Here is a 26,738-nt window from a genome sequence, read left to right as displayed (position 1 = left end):
TTGATAATTAAAACAAGGATTCAGTTATGCCCATTGAACTTTTAAGTCCCAGAAAAAAATCCAAAATATTCCAGTCTAATCTTCAAAAATGGAAGTTGATTCATAAGGAAAAACAAAACCATTATGTTCATACTCACCGGAACTTTACTTCCGACTATCTGCATGCAGTGGTCAGCCAAGAGAGGTTATTGTGTAAAAAAGATAATAATAATACATAAATAAACACAGCAAAGTACTTAGTAGGATGCAGTATCACACACATTTTTCAGTGCTTAATCATTAGTAGTAGTTACATTCTTTGATAACTTTATCAAACTGTCTAAGAGTTAGAGCTTCTCAACAGGAAAGCAGTAGTTCTACTGTAGGAGAAACAATTTCAAGTTCTTATGTTCCACTGCTGAATCATCAGTATTTGACACATTTACCAACAGATAACTAAATACCTGGCTTGACAGCTACATCTTGAAAGATTAAGTATGCCATTTGGTCAAAATTATCAGGTCAGAAATTTTACATATGACACTGAGAAAACTACAGAACACACTAATGGCATACCCACTTCCTTGGATGTATAACAACTTCATATATTATGGTGCTTTTGATCTATTTAGATGATGTCACCACTGAATTTAATTAAGTTTTCATAATCAAAAACATAGCCTACAGTTATAACTCTAACTTGCATTTCAGAAAAATCTCGTATGGCATTTTTATTCAACTGCTCAGTATGGATGCTTTTAATTACATGGATAATTAAACAGTGATTTTCAGAATGCCATCTTCTCTTTTTGCCATTGAACAGCATCTCTGCCTATTCCTGAACAAGAGGTTGACTTTCCACAGAGGAAACTCCACAGGAAGGCAGCACATCTGTGCCCTGTTCTCTCACTTTGCACAAATGGTCATGTTCCTGGAGCACCAGGACTATGGACTTCTGCTCAAACATCGTCGGCCTTTCCTCATCAGCTGTTTGCTGCAATCTGATGGCAGCAGCCCCTTTACTGAATAACCACTTCTGTCTGATTAAGAGCCTGATTTTGTCCTGAGATCTGAATTTGACTGTATCTGTTCAGCCTCTACTCTGTTCATTTTCTACTCTTATCTCTATTATTACTTCAGGAAGTCTTTCAGAAGCAGAAGTCTCTGCAAGGCTTTCACAATCACCTCTTCTCTCCTCTTCCTGATGAAGCTTCCTCTAGAAGCACAAGATGAACTGTCATCACCAGACAATCTCTTTTCCTAATTTACTACTTTCTTCTCTCACCAACATTCAGCTATTCAACATGGAATGAAATGTCACCAAGTTCAGCTCTGAAACAGAATTTCATTCCTTCACCAGTGTAATTTCCCTGGTCAACAATTTTTCTCTTTGAGCAAGAGAAGGAATCAGAAAATCACTTCACATGAAAGCATCCAGCTCATCAGCTTCTACATGTCCTCCACCCCCAAGAAAAAGGAAAGCTTTCTTCATCCATGAAACCCAAGTTTCCTTTCTCGCTCAGAACTCCAAAGACAGAAGTGTTTCAGAAAAGCATGGTCAACATGCTGCAGATGGCACACAGGCAGAGGAAACAAGCACCAAATTTGAAAACAATTTGGTCAAGACAACAACAGAAATGAAAGTGATACTTTCACATGAGTTGAGAGAACTCAAAAGCCTAATTAAAACAAACATGAAATGAACCACGAGAAAAGCTATATCAACTGTTAAGTGTGTTTCATGAGCTCTAAGCAGAAGAAAAAGTCCAAGTATTTTCAATGTAAAAAAGGAACATCTGTGATCAAAGAAAAAGGTAGAAATTTTAAGACATTTTAAGATCACTTTGAATGCAACCAGCATTTTCATGGATGACAATCCTGAAGAAAAGAAAGTTTGACAGTTTATGACGCAATAAAGATTAATTAGGGCTTGAATTCATGTGAGCAGAATTGTAGTTTCACTAAACAGAAGATGAATTTAAAAGTGAAAATGAGCTTTGCTCCATTGTAAGAGCCCAATCATCATTTTAGAATTAAGGCCTATATTTCTTTTTTTTTTTTTTTAAATCAATTAAGATGCTAGTTATTTGAAAATTAAACTTGGGTAACATGCTACAGAAAGGTAGTTTGTATTTCTGCACAATTCCATTCAAATGCTGTGATTCAGTTGCAAGAAGGACACACCAAAGCACACAAACTTCAATACAAGACACTTTTCCACTAGGAAAATCATTTTCCATATGTGTAAAACATCCATGCTGGTGCTGACTTAAGCTCTGAGTGCACATTCACATACAAGGACCTTTTAGGATTATTTTTTTTCAATTGTTAGTACATTTTGACAAACATATTCCCAGTTCTGTTAAGTTTCCCATGCTGCAGCACATATGGTGGTAGGAATGCAATCAGTTAAAGTTCCAGCAGTTAGCCATGCAATGGGAGCCATGCTTTCCTTTCTCAGCCACAAAATTGTGATACATTTCAGTATCAGTATATATGAGAGATCACTATTGTTCAACTACTTGTTGGAAAGAATTGGAAGTACTTTCAGTTCTACTTTGTGCTTTCCCTTTCTACTGCTTCGATAAAATATTCTTACTTACCAAGAAAAATTTAACATCACTAAGTGAAGTCAAAAACCTTACAAAGCATAATTAATAGTTCCCAAAGATAGTTTAGGCAAAGTACGTTAACAGGCAAGTTCATACTATTTACTGCATAAGCTTTAATAATTCTCCAATAACTTGTATGTTTAGTCAGACTAGGCTTTAAGCACTGGATTCCTTCCAGCACAGACTTAAGGACTGTGGATTTTGTTTAAAATGAACTCAAGCAGGAACATCACTCCTCTCAGAAACTAAATCACCATTTTCATTACCATTTCATCACCATTATAATGCAAGATTTGCCTCACTGAAGTTTATGTTTCATGAAAGGCATTTGCATAATAATTGCATGTCATCGTAGTCTCAATTTTTTGAAATTTAATTCTGTAGAGCTGATTTTCAAGGTTAAAAAGAGGCAAGTCAGCTGTAGAGCTTGCAGTCCATGCTTGTAGATTCATTAGGCAGACACCAACATAATCTTATTTGCCAGTTTATTTCCCCACAAAACAGATTGTTTAATGCTGTCTATATTTAGCACTCAGACTCAGCTCCACAGAAGTGCTGCCACTACATGTTTGAACAGTTACTCCACAAGTGGTCTCCATTTCCAGTAAGCTTTTATTGCACACAGCAACTTAAGTATGACAAAGAGATGAGATTCATTAGATTCATTCTCATTTCCAAATAAAATCATATGCATTACCTAATTTTATTGAAGAACTACACTGATGGCAAATTTTGTCACTTGAAGCACACTCATGCCCCTTGGAAACACAGAATTTCCCCTCAGCACCACTTCTTCCCAACACTTCAATTCACCCAGTCCCTTAAAATACAAGAACTTAGAATACCACTAGGAACTTCCTTAAAATTCTTTATACAACAAAAAGGGGCAGGAATCAGGACAAAACCTGTTTCTAAGAAATCACAACATCCAACATTCACAAGTTTTTGTGGCATATTCTCCTTTTGCATAAGAACTATATATGCCATTGTCAATTTTTAACACACAAAAAGCACTACTGTTGTGTTTTATAAACAATTAGTACTAATACTCCAACTGCAGAAAATAAATAGTAGCTCTTCACTATTTAAAATTGCATTTCTCCACCCCAAATAATGTTGGGGCATCCAGTCATTTCCTTAAAATTTTGGCACCTTGAAAAAGACAGATTTCAAAAATTCCACACGAAGGATCAACCAGCAAAGGGTTAATCATTCAATTAAAGAACAGAAAATAACCAATACAAATGGAAGATCCAAATATATTTTTCCTATTCAAAATGTAATTTGAAACTCATTTGAAGACCATCTTTTCACTAAAGGAATCCAGTATGTACGTCACTGCTGAAACCACAAAGTCCTGCTATCCCTTCCAAAAACTTTTGGTACTAAAAATTCCTAAGATGAATTCCACAGAAACATGCTCAGCTTTTATCCATGTCTTTACATCATTCGATTTGCCATTTCCCGTATTTTTTTACAAGAAAGGATCAAGTTTTTACACTGCCCAGCAACTGAAACACAAACTAACCCTTCAGATGTAGCTGCAAGCATTTAAAAATATATTAGTAAGTACAGATTTATTTAGTTGTTCCTACCACTCTTAGATAAATTTAGGTAAAACAAAAATTTAAAGTTTCAAGCTTGAAAAGTGTAACACTCATAAAGCTTCTTTCCTCTGTCTTGGAGAGGTGAGTACTTACGGATTTGGCAGTTGCAGAAATGTATTGGACAACCATCTCCCGTTTTGTGCTCAAATCTTTATCTCTTAAAGGAGCTTTACGTTCCTCATTTAGGTTCATGTCCTCCTGTAAAGAAACAGCCCACACAACAATCTATTTCATGCTTTTTACTAGTCTTCGTTCTTTTTATACTACTTTTGTTAAACAAACAAGAAGTGACTTTTTCCAGTTTAGCTGCAGATTTTTTTTAATTTAATTTCATTTTTAATTAAACTAATTTAAATAAAAAGTCGTTTATTTACTTAATTAAAATAAAGGGTAGTTTACACTGGTGAAATCTGGCTCAAGAAATAGAACCAGAGGACAAACACAGAAGTCCTACACCTCAAGTTGATACATAAGTGTTAACTCCATGAAGTTTCCTGTGTTTTTAATGCAATCTTATCACCACAGACACCATTCCTGCACTATCTAATCAGAAGGCTGTTATTACATGGATTATTAGCTTGTGGAAGTGGCAGATGTGAAAGTGTTCCAACTGATGTATTTAAAACAAGCCTAGAAGTCAAAACATTCTGCTAGATTAAACCCAAAGATGCCTGTTTTAACTTAATAACTCATTAAATGCAATGTAATCATTACTAGTCATGCCATTAAAAGTCAAAGTCACTTCAGATTAACAACTAAAGCCAGTAAATGTTACTGTAATAACTTACTAGTGAACAGCTTTGTTAGAGAATTGTGAGACTCTGGAAGACAGACCTATTGTCTGCTTCAATTAACATTACCTGGAAAAGTTAAAAACTAATCCCTTTACCTAACAAGTAAATCAAGCAAGTGTTAATTAACACTTATCCAATCCTTCAAAAGATATTCACAGCTTCATTGACCAGAGCAGAACCACACAATGGAACAGTTCTTGACTGCATGTAAGTTCACAAAAATTTTGAACAATGATACAGAAAACTGTATTTCTAAAAATACTCAAAAAACCTCATTTCCTGATACTTCACGTACCAATACCAGTGTGCACAGCAGGACACACCTACTTCGTTAGTTCCTGTATTACTAATAGAAAAGCTGCCTTATGAGTAGAATCAGAAGCCTTAATAAATGATCCTATGAGAGTGGATATTTAAGACTATGCAAAAATTCAGGTTTCTAGGCATTAATATTTTATTAATAGAAAATACTATTTTCCAACAGTATTTATTAACTTCAGTTATTTAAAAACAGTCCTTCAACAGCAGTATCTAACTACTGCAACTAAGATCTATACGGGTTGTTTTAATGAAGCAATCAACAGGTTTTTTTTTAAATTCAGGCTTTTTGCCTTTATTTTGCCTGTAAAAGTAGATCATTTAAACACCTCTAATACTGGCATTCTCTGAGTTACTCAATCGTTTATGTGCCAGTTTAGACAGGTCTATTAGGCCTATATTATCCCATACCCTCACAAGGTATGGGATACTCCCCAAAATTACAGTATTTGAAAATAACTGCTATACAATAAATACTAACTTGAAACCAAATTAAAGCTCATAAAACTGTGTGGAATATTATCTTACCATCATTTTTTCAAAGAGATCCATCACTTCTTTTTCTGATAAGTTCATGCAACGCTCATCAACAAGCGCCTGGGCATGTGGGATCTCACTAATGGAAGGTTGGGAGTCAATAGGGTGCTGAATAAGAGGCTTCTCTTTTTTCACTGCTGATCTCCTGAAGCTTGTAATCCTGTCACGCTGCAAAGACATCCATTCAAAAATAAGCCGAAATCGAAACATAGGAAAGCAGCCAATACACACATTTTTAGTTAATTCAAGCAGCAGAGTTAAAACTCAAACTGAACTGTAAGTAAAAATACTCCTAATACTCAGAGATTACTTTTCACAGAAAGACAATAACATATAAGGTAAACTCATGACAGGTCACATGCAAAAGCAATATAAATATTTCTCACAGCTTCAAAACTATACCATTTAGGTTAAACTCTTAGCATTTCAAAATCTTCAACTCATCTTCTCACATTATTCCCTAATTATCCTGATAGTGAATAAATATGGTACCACAAAGGTAATGTCCAAGCGTTCCTTCACCTGAAGAGCTATAAGTCTTTGGAGGACAACTGAAAAAGCCAGCGTTGGGAAGGAGGTACTCACAAGTTCATCAGGCTTATAAAAAAATCCTGCTAAAGTAAAATAAAGTTTGTAGAGGAATTAATGCTCCAAGTATAGTTCACAATTCCTTGAAGCGTTTTTCAGTACAGACTCCTGAAATTAGTGCAAAATTTTAAAAAGCCAGGTAATGGATTACTGACACAGAAGCAGCCACCCATAGTTAAATACACATAACAGACATTAGTGAAAGCATGTCATACAGTCTGCCACTGACTTGCTTTAGCCCTTACACCAAACCCCCAGCTTTGTTTTTTAAGCATGCTTACTCAGTTACTTTGTTAATATTGGAAACAACCAATAAGGGCACCTTCCTCATAAGGCCATTTATTACTTTACTTTTAAAAAATAACTCTATTCTGAAGAGAGTCCAATTTTTTTGACTTAATAACTGCCTTTAATGATATATATATGTAAATATGTGTGTATATATATATATATATATATGCTCATTTCGAGAACGTTATGCCTATGGCAATTTTTCTCAATTAACTGTTTGCATCAACAAATACTCCTGTATTTGTTTCAGGCACTGAACAGCCTTATGAAGATGTGCTTTCATCTAATAGCAGCTTATGTAGGGTTACCAGGATCATTCATGGCAGTTATGTCACCTCCATGAAAACACAGAAACCAAAATTTATATTTGCTACACTTATACAACCTCTGTGAGGTGTGAAAAACTTAATGGAATATTTCACTTGCAAAAATTTTGATTCACTTTAGATTAGGGAGTCCAGAGTGGAGAAATTTGAACAAGTGCTCTGGAGTACAGGGAAGAAGGATTTTTTTTATTGTCACTGTTTTGTTTCTTTTTCGTGTTTTTTGTTGTTGTTAATTTTTGTCATTTTTATTTTTTGAGATTCTAGAAGACTACCTTAAAGTTTTGAAGTAAAGTATCCCTAGATAAGCTGCGTTCCCTTTAAATTTCTTTTGAGTTTTTCTGGGGGTTTTTGTGTTTTCTGAATGGGGGTAGGTAGGTTTTCTTCTTCCTTAGAAATCTTACATTTGTGGACAGAAACACAATACCTACAAGGATATAGTTGATGTCTTTAACAAGGCAAGAATATTACTGTAATCCTTCTTTTTACCCTACTAGAATAGCTTAAATTACGTTTTTGGAAACTAAAATTAGGGCATAGCCCAGTAAAAAGGCCAAGAATGGGACACAATGCCTGAAAGGCAGTATCCAAATTTAGCCAGTACACACCAAATGCAGTGCAACTGTTCACTTATTTTAAAAAGCTCATTCAGCAGTCACAAAAAGTTATTTACGATGCAATTTCACCATACTGTGATCTGTTTCAAGTATAACTTCTGAACAACAAATTTGTTTAATAAGATTGCAATGGTGAGATTGCTTTGAAGCCACATATAAATTTTCTACATGATTACTAGGTACAAACTCCTCATTTCAGACATGTAGAATATCAGGAACTAAATAGCCAGCTTGGTTTAACTATTATATATATAATGCAAATTTTTAATTTTAATGAAATCAATTTTGATACAACTCTCTGCAAAAATACTTTGCAACAGGTTTCAAAGTATTCAGTACCATAAAGTTAGTGCTACTGAATACAAACTTGTTGTTTGGCATTCAGTACACACTTATTACCCAACATGGTACCATTTGAATCATGTGGCAACTGCAGATCCTTTTCTGTTAAAGAGAAGGTCAAGAAAAATAACACTTTAACTGTTGAGTAACAGTTTCAACGCATCCACGGTATTACTAAAGTATTTAGAATGTGGTCAAGGAAGTTTCTTCAAATAGAAATCACAATTAATCTTCTTCAACAGAAATTAAAAATTAAGATCTTTAGGAACAGTCACTCAATTTTCTGAAATCTATTGCTTAATATCCTTATAAGAACATGTTATTTTGTCCACAACATTTGAAGTAAAGTAGCATGCAGCGTGGAGTTACCATTGCAAATTAAGATGCTACAAAGACCTTACCACATCATCTGCCAAAGTTTTTATTTGAATATTCTATTAAAAAAAAAAAAAACAACACACACAAATCAAAGAAAAAAAGACAGCGTTACCTACTGTTTTAGAATAAAGAAGTCTGTATTTCATGTATTTGAACATTTAAGAGCATTTGAGATTTCACTATGTGTTCTAACCAAGCTAAATGAACACGGAATATACTGCATTTTCTATGAAAAAGCAAGCTTGTATCCCATTGCACCTTGTCTTTTGATTATTTAATTCATGAATGTAAAACCTGCGTTGCTCTAGTACCCCCAGTATTGCATAAAAACGCAGCAAGATCTCTTAGAAGGCTTTCCAAAACAAACATGGACTCCTGGACTTCAAACTGCGTCAGCAGAGAGTTATGTGACATTCTCAGCTCGGACCATTTTTGAAACTCAGAGCTGAGAATTTCCTGTGCCCAAGCTTCTGGAGCCTTCTGCCAACTTCTACACTGAGTAATGTCCATTAGTAGATGAAGTGGTTAAAGTCACTGAACTGGTGATTCACAAACCACTCGCTATCATCTCTCCCTCCCTTTTACCTGCTCACTTTTTCCTTAAGAGCAGGAAAATCCTGCTGACAAAAATCACCAGTGTTACATTTCTGTTCGTGGCCAAAACCACCTATATTGCACATCAATATCAAAAATACTTATCAAGGAAGCATTCAGTTCATGAACTTTGCTCAATTTACACGATGTTATGAATAGGAAATAAGGTCTAGAACTTATGGAGGGGACAAGATTCAAGAAGCTTTCAGAAGTACATGGGGCAGTGTGGTGGACTGACCCTGGCTGACAGGTCAGTCCCCATCAAGCCACTTGTTCATTCCCTCTCAACAAGATTATGTAGACCATCAGAAGCACAAAAACAAGACAAACTTAATGGTTCAGATATAAAAACAAAAAGATAAAATAATGAAACAAATTATGCAAAACCATCAGGGAGCACCAGCAGACCAATACCCACCCAGCTTCTGAGCAACTGTTAATTTGGAAATAAAACCTCCTACCCACAACACAGCCCTGGATTTATTGCTCAACATGGTGTCATATGGTTGGAATATCTCTTTCGTCACTGTGGATGAGCTGTGCTGCCTGTATCCCCCTCCCAAACTCCAGACCACCCACCCTGTTCCCAGGTGGGAAGCAGTAAGCCTTGACACTGGAAAGGGATGATCAGCAAAAGCTGAAGCACTGGTGTTCTATCAACGCTGCTTTGATCACAAATCTAGGACACAGCACCATATGGGCTGCTATGAACCAACTCCACCTCAGCCTGACCCAGCACAGACATCTGTACATCCAGATGTTGACACCTTCAGCTTCCAAACTGCCACATCTCCATGCCCTTCCTTATGCCTCTCCTGTATTTTCATTACCTGGACTTAGAATGGAGCTTATAATCTTGAAATCAAAACTAAGATGTCCATACTCTGGTAAACACATCTTTTCTTTTTAATTGAGATTACTGAGCAAAATGAAGCAAAGCCTAAGCATGATTTCAACCCAGAGACAACTGTGCAAGCAAGAAGTTCTAAAACTGCCTGTTTTAGTAGTTACTTGTACCAGAATTTTTCGTCCCCTTCTCATTTAAGCACTGTCAATCTCTCCCTGAACCTGGAACAGGATAATCTACCCCATCTCTACACTTATATTGCATTTGTCACTCAAACTCCTCTGGGCAAAATACGGAATACTAAAACAAGATACCACACACCATTTTTTCAGACACCTCAAGCACTCTTCCCAGATATCCTTATGGTGTGTAAGGTACACTGCTGCCAGCAGCTACTCAAGATAAGCAACACATTTAACAGGTAGGAGGGAAACTGAAAGCAGCTGGAGGCAAAGTTGAGGCAGTCATGTACCTGCAGATTCTCACACTATTTTGACAATCTCTTATACTAACAAAGAAACCACACTTCCAATCTGATTTCAGAACATAATGCAAAAGTAGTTTACCTCTCTAGAAAGAAGTTTAAGATATTGTGGATTTTGTAGTCCTATAGCATTATTCTTTCAGCCATCTATAAGACAGCAGAGCAACACAAGACAAAAAGAAATCAACCCTTTCCTGGCCTGTTAAAGACACTAACTCCTTGTGTTAAGAAGCAGTCCAAAGGAAAAGGTTTTGCAAAAATCTCCATGATTAAGCATTTGCAGATAAGAGATATCTAATTAATATTTGTATGTATAATTATACACACAATTTAAGACAGTAGCCTATAATCTCTGCCTTTAATACCAACACGAACCCCAGAATTTCTTCAGCATCTATAATTTCAGTATCTATACCAAAGAACTATTTCCGGTTGATTTACTTAGTTCTTTACTTAGAAGATATAAGTGACAGAGCTTCTCCCTTTCAAACACTGTATTTCCAGTTTATCAATAGTTAATATCATTTTCTATTTACTCTTCCTCATTTTAGTTCATGTATCTGGCTACTTGCATTAGTACAAACAGATCATGTCAGTAAGGTACACAAAAATCACACTATATACTAATGTAACCGCACCAGACAATTCTTTTATCTTAAAAGGTGGGTCTCAGCCAGGAAGTCTTGCACATGAAAGCAGTAGAAAGATATTCATAGTTCACTACATTTCTTGGTATAGAAACCACTATTTCCTCATGCAAGCTCAGTTCAGGCTACAGCAGCAACAACGTCACATTCACAGAATTTAATGACTTGAGATGATTACATCAACTTTTAATGCAAAACTCACAGCAAGCCTACTTTTCTTTACATCTTTCTCAAACTTATGTATTAATAAAACCTTCCAGATCACTTGAGCTGGACATGAATTTTGAATTGAAGTGAATTTACACGTGTGGATTGATCTTACCCTTATATTTAAGTATTACTTTGCCATGTTCTTAATTGTTACGCTAAGGACTCACTTCCATCACAAAAATAAAATCACAAGTAACTTTCAGTTCACCACATGTACAATGAAACAATGATCATCTGGATAACTTCTAAACTTAACAGCAATTTTAACTCCAGTGCCCACTGCCCAAGCAAACTGTGGTGTGCTGCAACATCTGCTCCTGCACATGGGCTCCAAGCTCAGGGAGCAGCTCCACCTGCTCCAAGCAATGCTCATTTTCTAGAGGCAGCAAACAGAAACTTGATCTTCTCTTAACTCTTTTTTTTTCTTTTTTTTTTTTTTCTCTAAACTGCAATGATATGACTTTTCTAGAATTTAGCTTGATTTCAACACCTCCAAAAGCCATGGTAAAGCTTCTCTCAAGGACAAGTGATTTTTAACAGCCTGCAAAGACATTTGCATACAAACCAGGAAGGGAATAACTTCCCACATGAGTACCTGAAGCAAGGGACTTTAAAGGGACAAAACCCAAAGCTGGTTAATATCTGAAGTACAAAAAGTTGTCTGCAACTTGAAATTAGGTCTCACAGTCACAAAATAGAATTCACTCCTACAACCTCTGTTCTTCAGTTCAGAGAATGAATAATGTTCCCATTAGACAATTTAACTGTCTGTTAACATATTCAATTTTGTAATTAAATCTAAAAAAGCACCTAGGAAATTGTGAAAAGATACCCAAGTCATAGAAGCTGATGTGCAAAAACCAGAACTACACACTCATTTAGGCCTTTCAAGATCTCTATCCATGATAGAGAGTATCTGACATTACTAAGAAAATAAATAAAAACATAATTCACAACATGTTTGCTTTAGTGTAATATTATCCCACTTCAAGGACAATTGACCATTCCTTTAAAAAAAAAACAAAAACAAAACCAAAACAACTTGAAATGACTGTTGTAATCCATCTGCTGTCTCAAAGATACTTGAAGCAAGCAATATTGATAGTTCTGTTACTATTGTTGTACATTTACATTTGGCCTATATGACACCATATGGAAAAATCTTGTTTGCTTCACAAACTCCTTAAACAGGTATTATTTAAATGTTTAAACTAGGGCTTTATCTCAAACCTGAACATGTTCCCTGGGGTTGTACAAGGAGCATGTGAACCCCTTACATCAGGTTGCCAAAATGCAGCTGGAAAACTGTTCATGTTGGCAGCACTGAGTCAGTGCTGTTCAACTGGAGGGTGGCAGCCACCTCCCAACCAGGAAGTTGCCTGCTTTTCCCAGTTCCTCTACTTTTTTCCCTCCAGGAGACTGACTATCCAGAAAACGCTCTGAAAATAAGTTAGACAATTCCTCGTACTAAATAAAGCCCAAGGGTCAGCCCGGCTGGTAAATCATTAACAGCAGAGGGCACCAGTTCTTTAATCGCAGTGCTGGAGATGCCTCAGCACTGCTCCCAAACAGGAGGGAGGTGGGAATGTGTCAGAGGAACAGGAATCATACTGGACACTCACCATCGTCTGATCCTCAATGAATGAGGAAAAAGGCCACCTCCACCCCGTGTCTCTGTGCAAGGGGAACAGAGAGACCCTAGGCAGCAATCTGGTCTGGTCTGACTCAAAAGGGAGGTTGAGGGAAACTGAACCAGCTTCCTCATTTTTGTCTGACTGGCAGATCACTGTCACACTCCAAAAGTGAAGGGACTGCTCAAAAAACTGTATCCTCACAGATTACTTCAAAGAAGCCTTTACCAAAAAGTAAATAAATTCAGAAGTTGGAAAAAAAAATAAAAATCACTGTAAACAAAATTAGCCTTAATTTGGTCACATTTGCAACTGAAGATACAAAGAGATTGAGGAAGACAATTCAACTAACATTGTTTGTTTATTTGTATCTCAGGTGGCCATTAGTGTTTTGAGAAGTTTCTTTCAGAAAATAATTTATTGGTGTTCATTGATAAGCTTTAAAAATCAGAGCAAAATTAAAAGCTTCTTCCAAAAGCTGCAGTTCCATGTCAGTCTAAGCCAACAAAATTGCTGATTGTCAGACACAGGGCAAGGATGTCACCAGGACAATGAGATCAGGTCAGACAACTGCAGAAACATTTTCAAGAAGCCTATCAGAAGAAGCAGTTGTCACATTAGCCAGTGCAGAGGAAAACAAAAGTACGTTTTGGCATTTTCCAGAGCTACTGCTGGAGTCCAAACATCTTCCATCAGGTCTCTGCCCCAACCAGATCAGAGAAGTTAACAGTACAACAGCCCAGGATCAGCAGGGTTTGTATTTATAACAGTTGTGCTACAGAACTGGTGAGTCCTTCATACAGCACTGGGTACAGTCCGGATCTGGTTCCTGTTTTGATATCTAGTGATCCTGTAGGACACTTTAAGCATCTTGAAAAAATGTCTTGTGACAGTATAGTACTCTTTTCATTATAAATAAATGCACTGTCCCTCTTCAGGACACTCTACAGCTTTTAAATACCTCACTTAAAAGTATCGAGCAACAGTTTGTTAGTTAAAACTTTTACAAACTTGACTTTTGAAAGAGACAAGTCACAACTCCATTCATAAATTTCACAACAAACAGGTTGCAATATTGCTTTGATGACGTGCATACCAGCTTACTGGTCTCAATGTGAGGTTTAATGATCTAAGAGATATTTAACTAATCAAATTCTTTACAAAGCTTAAGAGACATAGCAAACCTTGCCCTTAGAAGAAAGATTTAAACCCCTTTTGGTTTGATGCTTCCATTTTCTTTGAGAAATTCTACCTGGGGATTTTAGTACTTAACTCAGAAATGTGTGTGGCATTGCATAGGTATTAACCAATACAAGGTTTTATAGGACATATCTTCAAAATAAACCAAAATAAACAAGACTCTGCACCCTCTCCCCCCAAAAAAAAAACAAAACCAAAAAACACCCACCAACCATAACCCACAAAAATATGTAGGTACAAAACTTCACAGTAGCCTAAAAGAGTCTAATTAAGAAACTTCCACTTTAAACATTCTAGCAAATCTCTATAAAATGAGTGTAGCAACAGAAATGGATATAGTTTCTACATAAGAATTACATGTATCTCCAGGGAGACCTCATGTGTTACAGGCTGTGTCTCAGCTGCACTAGAACAGGTAAGCATTTGCATAAAGACACAAGAAAAAGAAAATTATATTTGACAGTAGGAAGACAGCATATGGGACTGCACCAGCTGTCAGTGTAAATGGGGAAATAAGGACAGCAATTACACTTCCTCATGTACTTCAAACATCAGGCTAAGTATATACACTGTTGGCATATACATTTTTGGTCATCTGCAGACTAGCATTGCATTTACCTTGAGCTTAAATAATTTCACTTTCAAATCTCATAATCTTAGTAATGGAGCCCTCAATGGTCTTTCTTGAAGAACATTCTATTTAAAAACAAACCATAGGATTCGGATAGTTGAGTGCCAATTACGTTTTATGCTTTATTTGATAAGAAAGCTCACTTCAAAAGCTGCACCTCCTAAGTTTCCTTTAGTAAAATGCTAGATTGGGAGTGCATTGGAATAATTTCAAAAATCCTTTGTAGCTTTCTGTGTATATATTTGGTGCCTTTAAAAAGTGTCAGATATACTTTATCAGAGAAGGAGCCATCTGTCCAAGTGGCTGCTACTGCACTGGCACTGGGTAGGACTGCTTGGCAGTGTCAGCATATTCTGTTTCCTGCACCTACAGCAAGAAAATCAGTGGGTTTGGAAGGAAATTAGAAAGTGGTTTTCCTAGGAAAATAGACTGAGACTACTTGCTAGTCAGTTGAACAGTCATTGGATCAACTTCTGAGACTTAATTAAAAAGGAAGTCAGAGCAGCTCCCAGTGCAGTCAGTGGAAGTGTTGGATGCTGACTGTTCCCTCCACGTCTGGTGCTCTTTAGTCAAGTGTGCTTGTCAGTGCCACATTCAGCCCTATACCTCTGCTGTTTATTTTTCAAAAATCCAATTTTTTAACTTCTGAGCTTTGAGTTTTAAGGAACTTTTTTTGGCTTTTTTTTTTTGGTATAATATTTTTGAGAAGTACATTTGAAACATTCTGGAACAGTTAAACTGGAAAAACGATGTCAAAACAATTCTTAACATAGTAAGTGAAGACTTTATCTCAATTTTATGCTCAGATACAAGCAGTGGGTTTGAGCTCTTTGCTTTCATTGTAGCAGCAGCACAAAGCCAGTTTGGCTGGATGGCAATACTTGATGTGCACCAAATTGCTGTTCATGCCTCCCTTGTTCTGAGCTCTCCTGAGTGCAAGTGGTTGATCTTTTCATTCAGACACATTGTGGAGTTGCTGAGACTGAGAGACAGCTGTTCTAAAGCTCCCGAGTTTGGTCAATTAAGAGTAGTGAGAATAGGCCTCCTCCTTTCATACCTCACTTCCTCAAGAGACACTTTTTTTACTATGATAAGATTCACCTTCATTCTTACTCAAGTGCAATCTTAGTTTTTACCCTTTTAACTACAATTATACGCTTTGAATCTGGGATTAATCTTTTGTTGAAACCTCAGGTTTTTTTCTTTTGAGAGAAGCAATGACCAGTTGACTTGAGAGTGAGAGAGATGGTTTGAAATCATTCTGATTAAATGAAGCACAAACTGCTTTGAGAAATTTCTTCACTTTAATACTTGCGTACAATATTTTTTATTCCTGCTTTACTTGCTTCCCCTATGACAATGCAAGTATAGCCTAATACCCCTGCCCACGGACAGGCTCAGTTGCTGTACACTTTTCTTGCTGTTATTTGAGGAGATAGCTTTGGGAAGATTCTTAACTACTTGCTGATAGTTCTGTAGAACACCTCTTGATCCTGTGGGTACAGTAAACACTAAAATAAGTGTCACAGTCCATTTGGACTCTCCTCTGCTACCATTTGAGAAGTTAAAACTGGTAGAACATATCTGTTGGGAGAGACTTGATATACTTAAAGATAAAGTAGAACACCCATAGCAAGTTGCCACAGAGCTTCATTGGATACTGGGCAGTTCCTCGAAAATGGAGTATTTTACTTCTGATAGCCTTGGAGAAAGTGAGAACGTGTATTTGCTTTGTTTGGGTTGTTTTGTAAGTAGTAAGAAAACCCCCACAAAATCCAACCAACCAAAACACAGCACACAAACAAACTGGCAGCAGAAGGGATGCAGGGAGCCAAAGGAGCTGGAATTACTTGTGAAGACTATTCATTTTGTCTGTACCCAGCAGACTTGGAACATGGTCACAGGGATCATGTCAACAACCTCTTAGAATAATATTGTCTGTCTTCCAAGACACAGACTTACTAGCAAAGAGCAAGTACTTTATCAGAGTAGTATTTAATCCCTACATTACAAAAAGTTAATGATAAAGTCACTTTTTTCTCCCTTAATAATAATAGATGTGAAACTAAAACTTGGAAAAATGAGCAGTGCAGCTATCATAGTGGGAAACTTTGCCTTTCTCCTCGAAGAACAGAAACTAAAGATTAAATAATTTCCACAGGTATGGACCATAATGTAACTCAACAGTCAAAGAATACTGGGTTAAATTGAATATATAGCTGCTGTGTTACATACAAAGGCTTTTTGTTCCTTTCTTATTCTTTCCTGTTTATAACAGATTCCTGAAAAGATTATTTGTCCTTCAGGGAGTAGGAAATGAAGCAGCAAGTGAATAAAGAGGAACTATATTTGTACATAATACTGAGGAAGTCCATGGTATCATTTGACTTCAGTACAGGTGAGATTCCCTGTTAAGAAGTAAGATGAATTCGGGATGATTACAGAATCTTGTAATAGGTTATGGAGAATCTCTTATATTCTGCTAAAGGAGATAAGAAAAAAAAATGGTTTATCTTAAGTGTCATATGTGCTTTGATTACAGCAGAACACACACATGAATTTTATAAAGGTTTTCCCATAAATTCCCAAAACAATTGTTTTGAAATATCAAATGTTAACTGATGGGATTATTGCTTATCTTATAAGTCATTCAGGAATTAGTGTTCTGTGATTCAAACTGTAAACTAACCTTAATGGATTTAGGAAGCCTGTCCTATCCACCCAACCTTTGTCTGAAGTAAAATGTGAATGAATATTTTTAAGATATGAAAATTGCTTATCTGGTTTACAGGCAGAAATTCTGCCAAAGCCTTCTCCTGTACTCTTTACCTTTCTAATTTGGGAATGTCTCCAGCAAGTTGAAGAATGAAAATAAAAATTCACTACTGTGAATTCATTACTGTATGTAATTTTTATTTCAGTGTATACAAAACCAGATAGCAATGCTACTGCATAGCTTACAAATAGGGACAGGCATAGACTGAGGGATCTCAGTTAATGTTCATGTGCCAGCTTTGGAACTTGGCCATCTAGCATAGGTTTATCCTTTGAGTTTCAGGTTTTGCACTCAAGCACTTTCTTCTTAATTTACCCTTTAAATGTGGCTGGCACAATAAATGAAATGTATACGGCATCTGTGTACATGCTTAGCCTGGTATACTGTCATCTTTTTTCTTCTTTATGTAAATATTTTCCTGTTCTAATGCAACTGGAACATGGAACCACTTCAACCACTAATAACTGTCAAGTTCTCATCTACTCATGCACTCACACAATTACAAATGCAAACATCCCGCACAGTTCCATTATGAAACTCAAGTATTTCAGAAGTTACTTATATTTAATAGATATAAAAATAATTCACAGCAAGAGAAGGAACAAGAAGAACCAAAATGCAGACAGGAAAGCAGGATCTATACTGTATAAGAACTAACTACTTCTGCTATTCTGTTATTAGGAGTCTAATGAATCTCATGTTGGCTTCACGTTTGTTCCTCACAAAGCCACACTCATTAAAAAACATAAGCCCACAGGTATCTTAAAGGTCATTATAACAACCATCATTTGCTCTTACCATATTAAGAAATAATAATGAACTGCAGAACTAACATTTTTCCTGACCAAAGTACTTATTTTATCTTGTTCAACCATCCCTGAGACCCACACGAATTGATACAGAGCCACTGGTGAACGCGGAACCAACCAGTTGCAACAAAGAAGCGTCTGCAAGAACATTGAAGGTCTCTGGTTATTTCCTCTCTTCATGCCTAAACACATAGTTTGGTGCAGTTTTGTTGATGTGTTTCCATCCAGGACAGAGTTTTTAATGTTTGACTCGCTAATCCCTGAGCTAAGAAAGAGGAGAGAACAGGTCTGTTTACCTCCAAGCCAACCTGCACCGAGCAGTGCTGCAGTTCCTGGGCCTACAAACCTAAAACTACTGTTGCAGCTTTACTGCCTGCAGAGCTGCAGTCCCACAGCTCAAGGTGTTGGGATTCTACAGCACTATTCCCAACTGACTGAAACTGCTTTATTTAGAAATTTGTCCTAAACTACGAGATAATGCTCAAAGTTTCACATTCCTCAAGCAAGTCCTCCTGTATTTATTCTCACATAAAAGGATGAACTAAATATTTTAATGGGGTCTTGTTATAAAAGGAAAACTTAATATCTCCACTATAAGTAGCAGAGAAGTAAGAGTATGTGTGTCAATATCTATCTATATATTTGTCCACACACAGAAATCACTGAGGAATAGAAGGTAGGATTCTTTCCAATTACGTCTTCCTAAACAGTATCTTTTATATTTTCAAAACAAGTTTAAATACACTTAACTGTTATAAAGCAGAAATTGAAAATACTTTCAGTAACACCATGCAAAGAACACTGGTAGTCAGCAAACATGCACCATACATTCACCATACCTAATACTTTATCTAATACCATCTTGTCTCCAATGCTTTACTCTGAGGATCACTAAAAGGACCAAGAAGGGAACCTCACAAAAATGCTACCTGCCACATGCATCACCTTGAAATTCTTCTTCTCCCAACTCTCCCCAGGAGATTGTTTTCTGTTTACCCAGGAAGAGCCTATATCTATTAGAAATTGTTGAGAATATTTTTGTCTTATATAACAGAGAAGGTGTGGTGACATTACAGAATGCAGTACACCTTAAGGCCAAATATTACCACACCCAGCTTGGACTGAAGACCTTCAGGAGCTGTATCAATCCATAAAATTCCCGTGTGTGACTTGTTCCAGAACTGAACTTCCAAGGGATTTCTCAGTTTTTATAAATCAGATGAGTCCCTGATTTGTACATGATGTATGTTACCATATCATTTAATTGCCACAGCAGATCCTTTCACACCATGTCCAACACCAGCTGTCATGAGAAGAAGGTTGAAAAGCAGACATAATTTCATAGTAGTGGTGGATGAGCTTTAGCCAAATCAATACAAAAGGGGGAGTTCTAATGTGCCATAACTCTGGTCTTATTAGTTCTAGTAAGTAACCAAGGAAGAGCAAATAGTGGTTTTGGCTGGTTCATTTTCATGATTGTGTCTGTCCCACTGCCACACAAAACTTTTGTCAGTAGAGCACCAAGGCGGGTATGGAGAGTGCTTAAACCCACGCTACTCCCTCAAAAAAGCCAATTCTTTAACTGCCACCCCTTTCTCCTATACAATTAATTAACAGTTAATAAGTATAATATATCTGCCTTTCAGATTGTGTTAGTACTACTTTTGTCATGAAACATTTCATTTATCTACTTGTTAGGAAATTCCACTTGAAAGTGGGAATCCTTGAGGTGCTCACTCCACCAATACTGTAGCAAAAAAGCCACTTGATTCACAAGACCTGAAGTAAAAGATTGGTTTGATACAAAAATAATAGGTAAGTTTAAGACAAGTCAGCTTTGTCTACCTGGAACTTTATCAACTGTTACACAAACACTAAAGAAAGTCTTTCAACTGTTAATCTCCCAAAATTATCTGCTCTACCAACATAGCCCTTTCCAACAAAAAAATTATTTCCTCCAAAACAAAGTTACTAAATTATTAAAAAAACTCCAAAACCTGAATTGAAAGAATGATCATGTTGTAAGGAACTCTGTAAAAACATTCATTTTAGTAATTTTCTAACTTCTTGTGGTTTTAAGGTTGAACAAGTAAACTGATGAATAACCAACTGAAATTGCCAGTTGCTTCAGCAGCAACCACCACTGCTTGTTCTACCCTAAATTTGGCCAGGGATGAAAAGAATTAGAGGGAAGTTATTAGCAATTACTAATTACCTCAAAGAACCGCAACTGATGCAGAAAATATTAAGTCTTGTAACCCACACAAAGTTTTAAACCTTGCTTTTCCTTTACCATGTCATCAGCAATCCCAGAGTCATTAGCAAGCTTTACAAGCTATTTTGTGATACAAAAACAAAAGTTCATCTGCCAAAACTTGGATATTCAGCACCACACTGCTCAAATATCTCAGAAATCATCACTTCCATTTGATATGCACACTGTCAGTTCTCACAATTGCCTCTCACTTCGCCTAGGTGGGATCTGCTTTGTTTGCAAAGCTTCCTGTATTGTACAGAAGAGCTCTACAGTTTTGTCTTACAAGTAGTAGTTCAGGAAGTTTAATTACCACAGGCAGATAGGCTTATCACTGTCGCTATCACCTTATTTAAACAGTGTCAATATCAATTCTCATTAAAATCTAAAGCATTCACCTAAATATCAGCACCAAGCATGCCCTATTCTACCATGTCAGAACACTTCTCAGCAAGAGGAGTTTCCCAAGACACTAATTTATTTTTCAGTAATGTTTACACCTTAACTAATTCATTTGCTGAGATATCTTGACTATGATCTAATGAGACCAAGAGTCTTCTCAAACACAAGCATTTCAGTGCACTTCTTCCTGAAACATCCACTTGAAGCAAGAATCCTCTGCAGGCATGTACTGATTTCACTCAGAGACACTATGACCTCAAACATTATACATGTGACTTGTTTGCCAAAAATCTCTGCTCAACCTGACTCATAGGTCATGTATGCAGTGTGCAGATATCTGAGTCATGTGTAAAAAGCACACAGCTTTCTTTACAGGACCTGCAGCACCCTGTCTGACAGGGACTGATATACACAAATCACTCCTTAACTCCTGCACTCATATGGGTGGAGCAATGCAGATAGAAAATCTCTTCTCAAGCTAAATTCTGTTTAAAAGCTAATTCATAAAAGCTTTTATTACACTCTTTGACACCAGGTTATGGCACATTAGTCAGAATCTTCATAGCTTTTGATTAATCTCAAAGCTTTTGATTAATCTCAAAGCTCACAGGGTTTAAAAGACTTCAGTATTAAGCACAAACAAGTTTTGCTTTTAAAACAAAATATGAGTTGCTCCTTGTTGGGTGAATCACCAAATCCACTTGCTCTGCAATTAAATAAGCTCTCTTTTCCCCTAACAATTTGTTTTTCATGTTACACAACATCTTTCTCCTAATCCACTTTTAAAGACAGGATCACACTATTTCAAAAGAGAGTTCCTTTCAGATATTTAATTTGTAGCTAAGTGCAGTATCTATCACTGAACAGATACCACACAGACCTGAAGGGAACTTGGGGGTAATGGAGCTTTAGCATGGCACTTGGTACTACATGCACTTCTGCTGATAATAAACCGACACAATATATTATTAACTTTAATTAAAATACACCACCAAAAACCATTGGCCATGTCATTTCTAGTTAGACAGTGTTCTAATGCTCCAGAAGCACCACAAATCCTGTTATAACACCTCTGTTCAAGTGCTGACTCACAGAATCACAGATGTTGGAAAGGATCTCATTCTTTTCTCAGCATAGGCCAAAGTTCTGCCTAAAAAGCAGGGTCAACACTGAATTCAAACCAGCCTGTTAAAGACTTCCAGGACTTGCAAACCTCCAAGAACAGCAATTCCAGTGTCTCTGGCCAACAAATACACAACCATTCTTCAAATTATTTTTTCCCCTTATACTTGGTTTCCTCTCCAGTGACCTCTCCTGCTCCTTTTTATCATCTCTGTCTCCCATTCTTCTCCCATGAACTTCTAAAAAACTCTGACTTCAACTCTTCAACCAAAAAAACAATCAACTTGCCAAGCCCTTGGTCTTGGTGAGCTATGGCAGCTACGTTACATCAGAACTGATGCTTTCAAGCACTTCCTGTTTCCCAGGTACCCAACAGAATTATACATTTCCCACGTGATACTGAAACACTGAGGCAAGCAAACAACATCTAAGTTAAGCATTAACAAACACAGGAATCCCAGCAATCTCCCTGACAACCTTAATTTAGTCTGTTTCCCCTCACAGAACAAGCATACTTTTAAACAAGCAAAACAAGCATATTGCCAAACCCATGTAACTGCTCACTGCCACCTCATGCCAGCCTATTCCCAGGGCTGGCACGAGACCAGATGACTGTTTGCCAAAACAATTTACATATTTTCTGCCCATTTCATTGTAAACAAAGATAATGACAAAAAACCCCAGGCTCTCATTCCCACCTCCAGACCTTGAGCCAGCTAAAAATGAGGAAAAAACCCAAAAACCCCACAACATTAGACAGAGATTAAACTTTGGTTAAAATACTCCAGTTTACACACTACTATGATAAAAACTGGAACTAAACTCTCATGCTGCAGTTCTGTCACAAATTTTATGAAACCTGAATACCTGCACAAGTTCAACAAATTGTATGAAACCTGAATGTCCCTCCAAATTATATAAAGCAGCAAATAACTGAATTAGTAGTTCTGATTTAGCTCATCTTTAATTACTTGTGTGTGTGTATAACCATCAATTATCTTACAGAGAAATACTTGAACTTATTATTTTCTTTTCTAGCACAGATCTTCCCCTGTACTCAGCACTGGTGAGGCCACACCTTGAGTGCTGTGTCCAGTTCTGGGCCTTCAGTTCAGGAAGGACATTAAGGGGCTGGAGCAGGACCAGAGAAGAGCAGCTGGTGAAGGGACTCAAACACAACTCCTGTGAGGAGAGGCTGAGGGAGCTGGGGTTGTTCAGCCTGGAGAGGAGGAGGCTCAGGGGAGACCTCATAACTCTCTGAAAGGAGGTTGTAGCCAGGTGGAGGTTGTCTCTTCTCCCAGGCAATTATCAGTAAGACAAGAGAGCATGGTCTTAAGCTCTGCCAGGGCAGGTTTAGGTTAGATATTAGGAAGAAATTCTTTACAGAGAGGGCAATCAGGCATTGGAATGGGCTGCCCAGGGAAGTGGTGGATTCTCCATTCCTGGAGGTTTTTAAGATGAGACTGGATGTGGCACCTAGTGCCATGGTCTAGTAACCATGGTGGTAGTGAATCAAGGGTTGGACTTGATGATCTCAGAGGTCCCTTCCAACCCAGTTGATTCTATGATCTTCTCTTGATATCCCAGCCTTACTTCCTGTCAATCAGGAATAAATGCCATCGATCAGGCTTTGGTCCTTAAAAACATCCAACCAAACAAACCACTACATTTCTGCAGGTCAAGCAGCACTGCCCACCTCTTAGTTTCTTATGAAGATCGGGGGAACACAAAAAACTTCCACCTTTCTATTTTAGCTACCCTTCCCTCAGGATAATGCCTTCAGCTTCCTAGCTCCCTGTCAACCAGAGCCATTTTTAGTCTATCATATAAAAATCATTTCCCTAGACTTCCTCCCAGTGCTTTACCTAATTTCAGCTCCTATGCCAGGAACCAAAAAAATATGTATATGTGCAGCTATATGTAGCTGCACACCCCCTCCCACCAAGCCCCTGTTCAGCACTCCCCTGGATGTGTGAAATAAGTTCTGGGAAGGAGACACGCTCCTGTCAGCACACTTGGAGCTCCTTGAATTACACACAACACATGACAGAGTGCAGGTTGATTCATCTCTATAACTCTACTGAAACTTGATGAATTGTAAGTTACAAAGATGAACCAAGGAAGTGTCCACACCCAGCTCTGAGAACTTCGTATACGAAGCCAATAACACTCAGCACTTGCACAGTGTGGCTTCTCTACCAGAAGTCCCAAATACATCTTCATCTTATTTGCTCAGTGAAGAGAACAGGGATGAGGTACCAGTAAGGTTGCTCTCTGAGTACTTGAAGTTATCATCAGCCTCAGCAGAACCAATTCCTCATCCAGCAAAATATAGTAAGATTATTCTCCTATATAATGTATGAAGCCTTTCCCTCATTACAATCCTATTCTTCCCTTGCAAACCCCTGGTAATAATTGCTAAATCTGGCTGTCCACTCACTCCTGCTCAATTTAACACACGCTCCATCCCACCCCTTCCCTTCCTCACGAGTGAATGAATCTTCATGTCAGTTCCATGCCCCATTTGTGCACATCTTGTCCAGAGTGACAAAAACCTGCTTCCCCATTCAACCCACTCACTCATTTCTATCATCAGAGGTCAGTCACTTAGGGCTAAACTATCTTTCAGAATGATCTGATTTAAGCAACATATCACTGCTCTGATCCATGGGCTGCTGGACTGCAATCATCTACCCCCTCAAGAAACAAAATCATACTACCGCGAATGAAGTCAAATATTAACATAATGTTCCTTTTTCCACTAAGTGTAATAATAAAAGTCTACTATAATGACTCTAGAATAACTGAATAGAGCATGCAATGGAAATACTTGCCCTGTTCAGACCAATTTTGAGCTCATTTTACCTCGATTTTTCAAATCATATAATTTTTTCAGAACAGAGTGTTCTCTTCCGCTACAGCAAAATTCAAATTCTTGTCCACAGCTTCCAAAAGAAACACTTTCCTGTGCGATTTTTAAATCAGCTCCCTGTAGGAACCTTCAAGAAGCCTTCTTAGCTACTCTAGCCAGGAAATAGTAAAGGTTTGTTTATATGAATAGAAACCAACACGCTGTTTCTATGAAATCGACTCAATTGACTCACGTTTATCCCATGCAAGGAAACACGAGTTTGTTTCCAATAACACCGTGGAACAAAACAAGACACCATGTTTAGGTATCTTTTGCCAAAATATTTATTGTCACTTTTAATCCAAGCCCCCTCCAATTGGAGTTCCTCTGAAACAATTGTAACTTTCAGTAACTTTTCTATGCCTCATTCGTTACAAATTTAACAACTTTCCCACACAGTTTCTAACTTGGTTTTCAGCGGCAAGAAATATCCCACACCGCAGTTGCCAGGCTGATCAGCGCAAAGCTCTACACTCGACGGAAGGAACACAAGATGAGAGCACTTCGATGCTTAAGTTTTACCAATAGCTGTGAAAACGCTTGCAACAGATTAAATAAAGTTTGTAACTAGTACTCTAGTCAGGACAAAGGGGAAGCAAAGTTTTAAGTGTCCGCTACACTGTTGCAATTGGAAACTTAATAGAAAACTGAGCTAAAATGGGCTGGTTCAGCGTTAGAAGTAGTAACAGAAGTGAAAAATAGAAGGTAACACTTTCGCATTAACTATTTTTGCTGCTGGGGAATTTATAAAGTGTGATATAATCCAGTTCTGTTGGCTTTGAAATCTACCTGTGCTTCAACTTATTGTGTCTGTAGGTAAAAATATGTTAAAAATCAAAAAGCAAAGGCATAACCCACAAACTCTACAGTCCTAAAGAGGGTTTGTGTTCCAACCTGCGTGAGATCTTCCCAAAAATAGGCTGGGAAACACACAAATCCTTACATCACGCTCGCGTTAGCCGATAAGTTCCATTGGGAAGCACGTGGCTGGCATCCCGATCAGAAGCGTTCTGGATTGTTCACACAGAGCCAACCCCACCCCGTGATCTTTCACTGGGGCAGAGCAGAGGTTACGCCGGGCAGAGCAGGGCTTTCCCCCGTCACCGCCATCGCCGGGAACATGGGAATTCCCGGCTCCAGCCGCCACCCCTCCCGGGGGCTGTCACCTGCCTCCACAAAGAGCCCCCCGAACGCCCGCGGAACCTCAGCGGGGTTTCAATCAGACAGGGCACCCCCATCCCTCCGTGCGCCCCGCATTCCCCACGGGGAAGCACCGCGGCGGCACCCGAGCGGTGTCCGAGCCTCCTCCTCCTCCTCCTCCTCCCCGCGCCCGGGCCGTTCCCTGCCGGTCTCCCGGCCGCGCTCACCAGCTTGGGCTTGTTCCGGCTCTCCTCTTCCGCGGCGCGCCCGCCCCGCTTCGGGTTCATCCTGCCGGAGCCCAGCGGCTCCTCGCCGCCGCCGCCCGCGCCCGGAGCCGCCTGCCCGTCCATGGTGCCGCCGCTCCGCTCCGCCGCTGCCCCCGGGCCGCGCTCTCACGGCCCCATGTCCCCCCCGCCCGCTCCGCTCCCCCGCCCGGGGCGGCTCCCGGCGCCTCCCCCGGACCCGCCGCCCGGGTGCTGTGACGCGCACGCGCGAGGGGCCGCCCGGCGCCACCGCGCGTGAGCGGGCGCGTGCGCAGCAACGCGGAGGGCGGGGGGGGGCTGAGGAGGGAGGGAGGGAGGGAGGGGGGCAGGAAATGGCGGAGGGTTCGGGGGCCGGACGGGCGGGGGGGTCCCACCTAAATACCACCCCCGGGAAGGTGGAGCGAGAGGGAGAGCTGGGCAGGGCATGGGGC

The 26,738-nt window shown here is 38.6% G+C and overlaps 1 protein-coding gene across 1 annotated transcript in view; it reads right to left on the bottom strand.

Moving 5' to 3' along the window:
* Nucleotides 1-26,394, bottom strand: part of DIAPH2 (diaphanous related formin 2) — a 199,070-nt gene extending 172,676 nt beyond the window's left edge. The window contains 5 exon segments of the mRNA XM_027645135.1: nt 138-158; nt 4,292-4,396; nt 5,839-6,015; nt 8,410-8,442; nt 26,272-26,394. Coding sequence (XP_027500936.1) covers nt 138-158; nt 4,292-4,396; nt 5,839-6,015; nt 8,410-8,442; nt 26,272-26,394 — 459 coding nt within the window.
* Nucleotides 26,395-26,738: the final 344 nt, after the last annotated feature.

Source organism: Corapipo altera, unplaced genomic scaffold (assembly GCF_003945725.1).
Source record: "Corapipo altera isolate COAL_440 unplaced genomic scaffold, ASM394572v1 65, whole genome shotgun sequence".
In the NCBI taxonomy this organism is placed as follows: Eukaryota; Metazoa; Chordata; class Aves; order Passeriformes; family Pipridae; genus Corapipo; species Corapipo altera.
The sequence above is the reverse complement of the archived record's forward strand: the minus strand, read 5'-3'. Positions and strand labels throughout refer to the sequence as shown.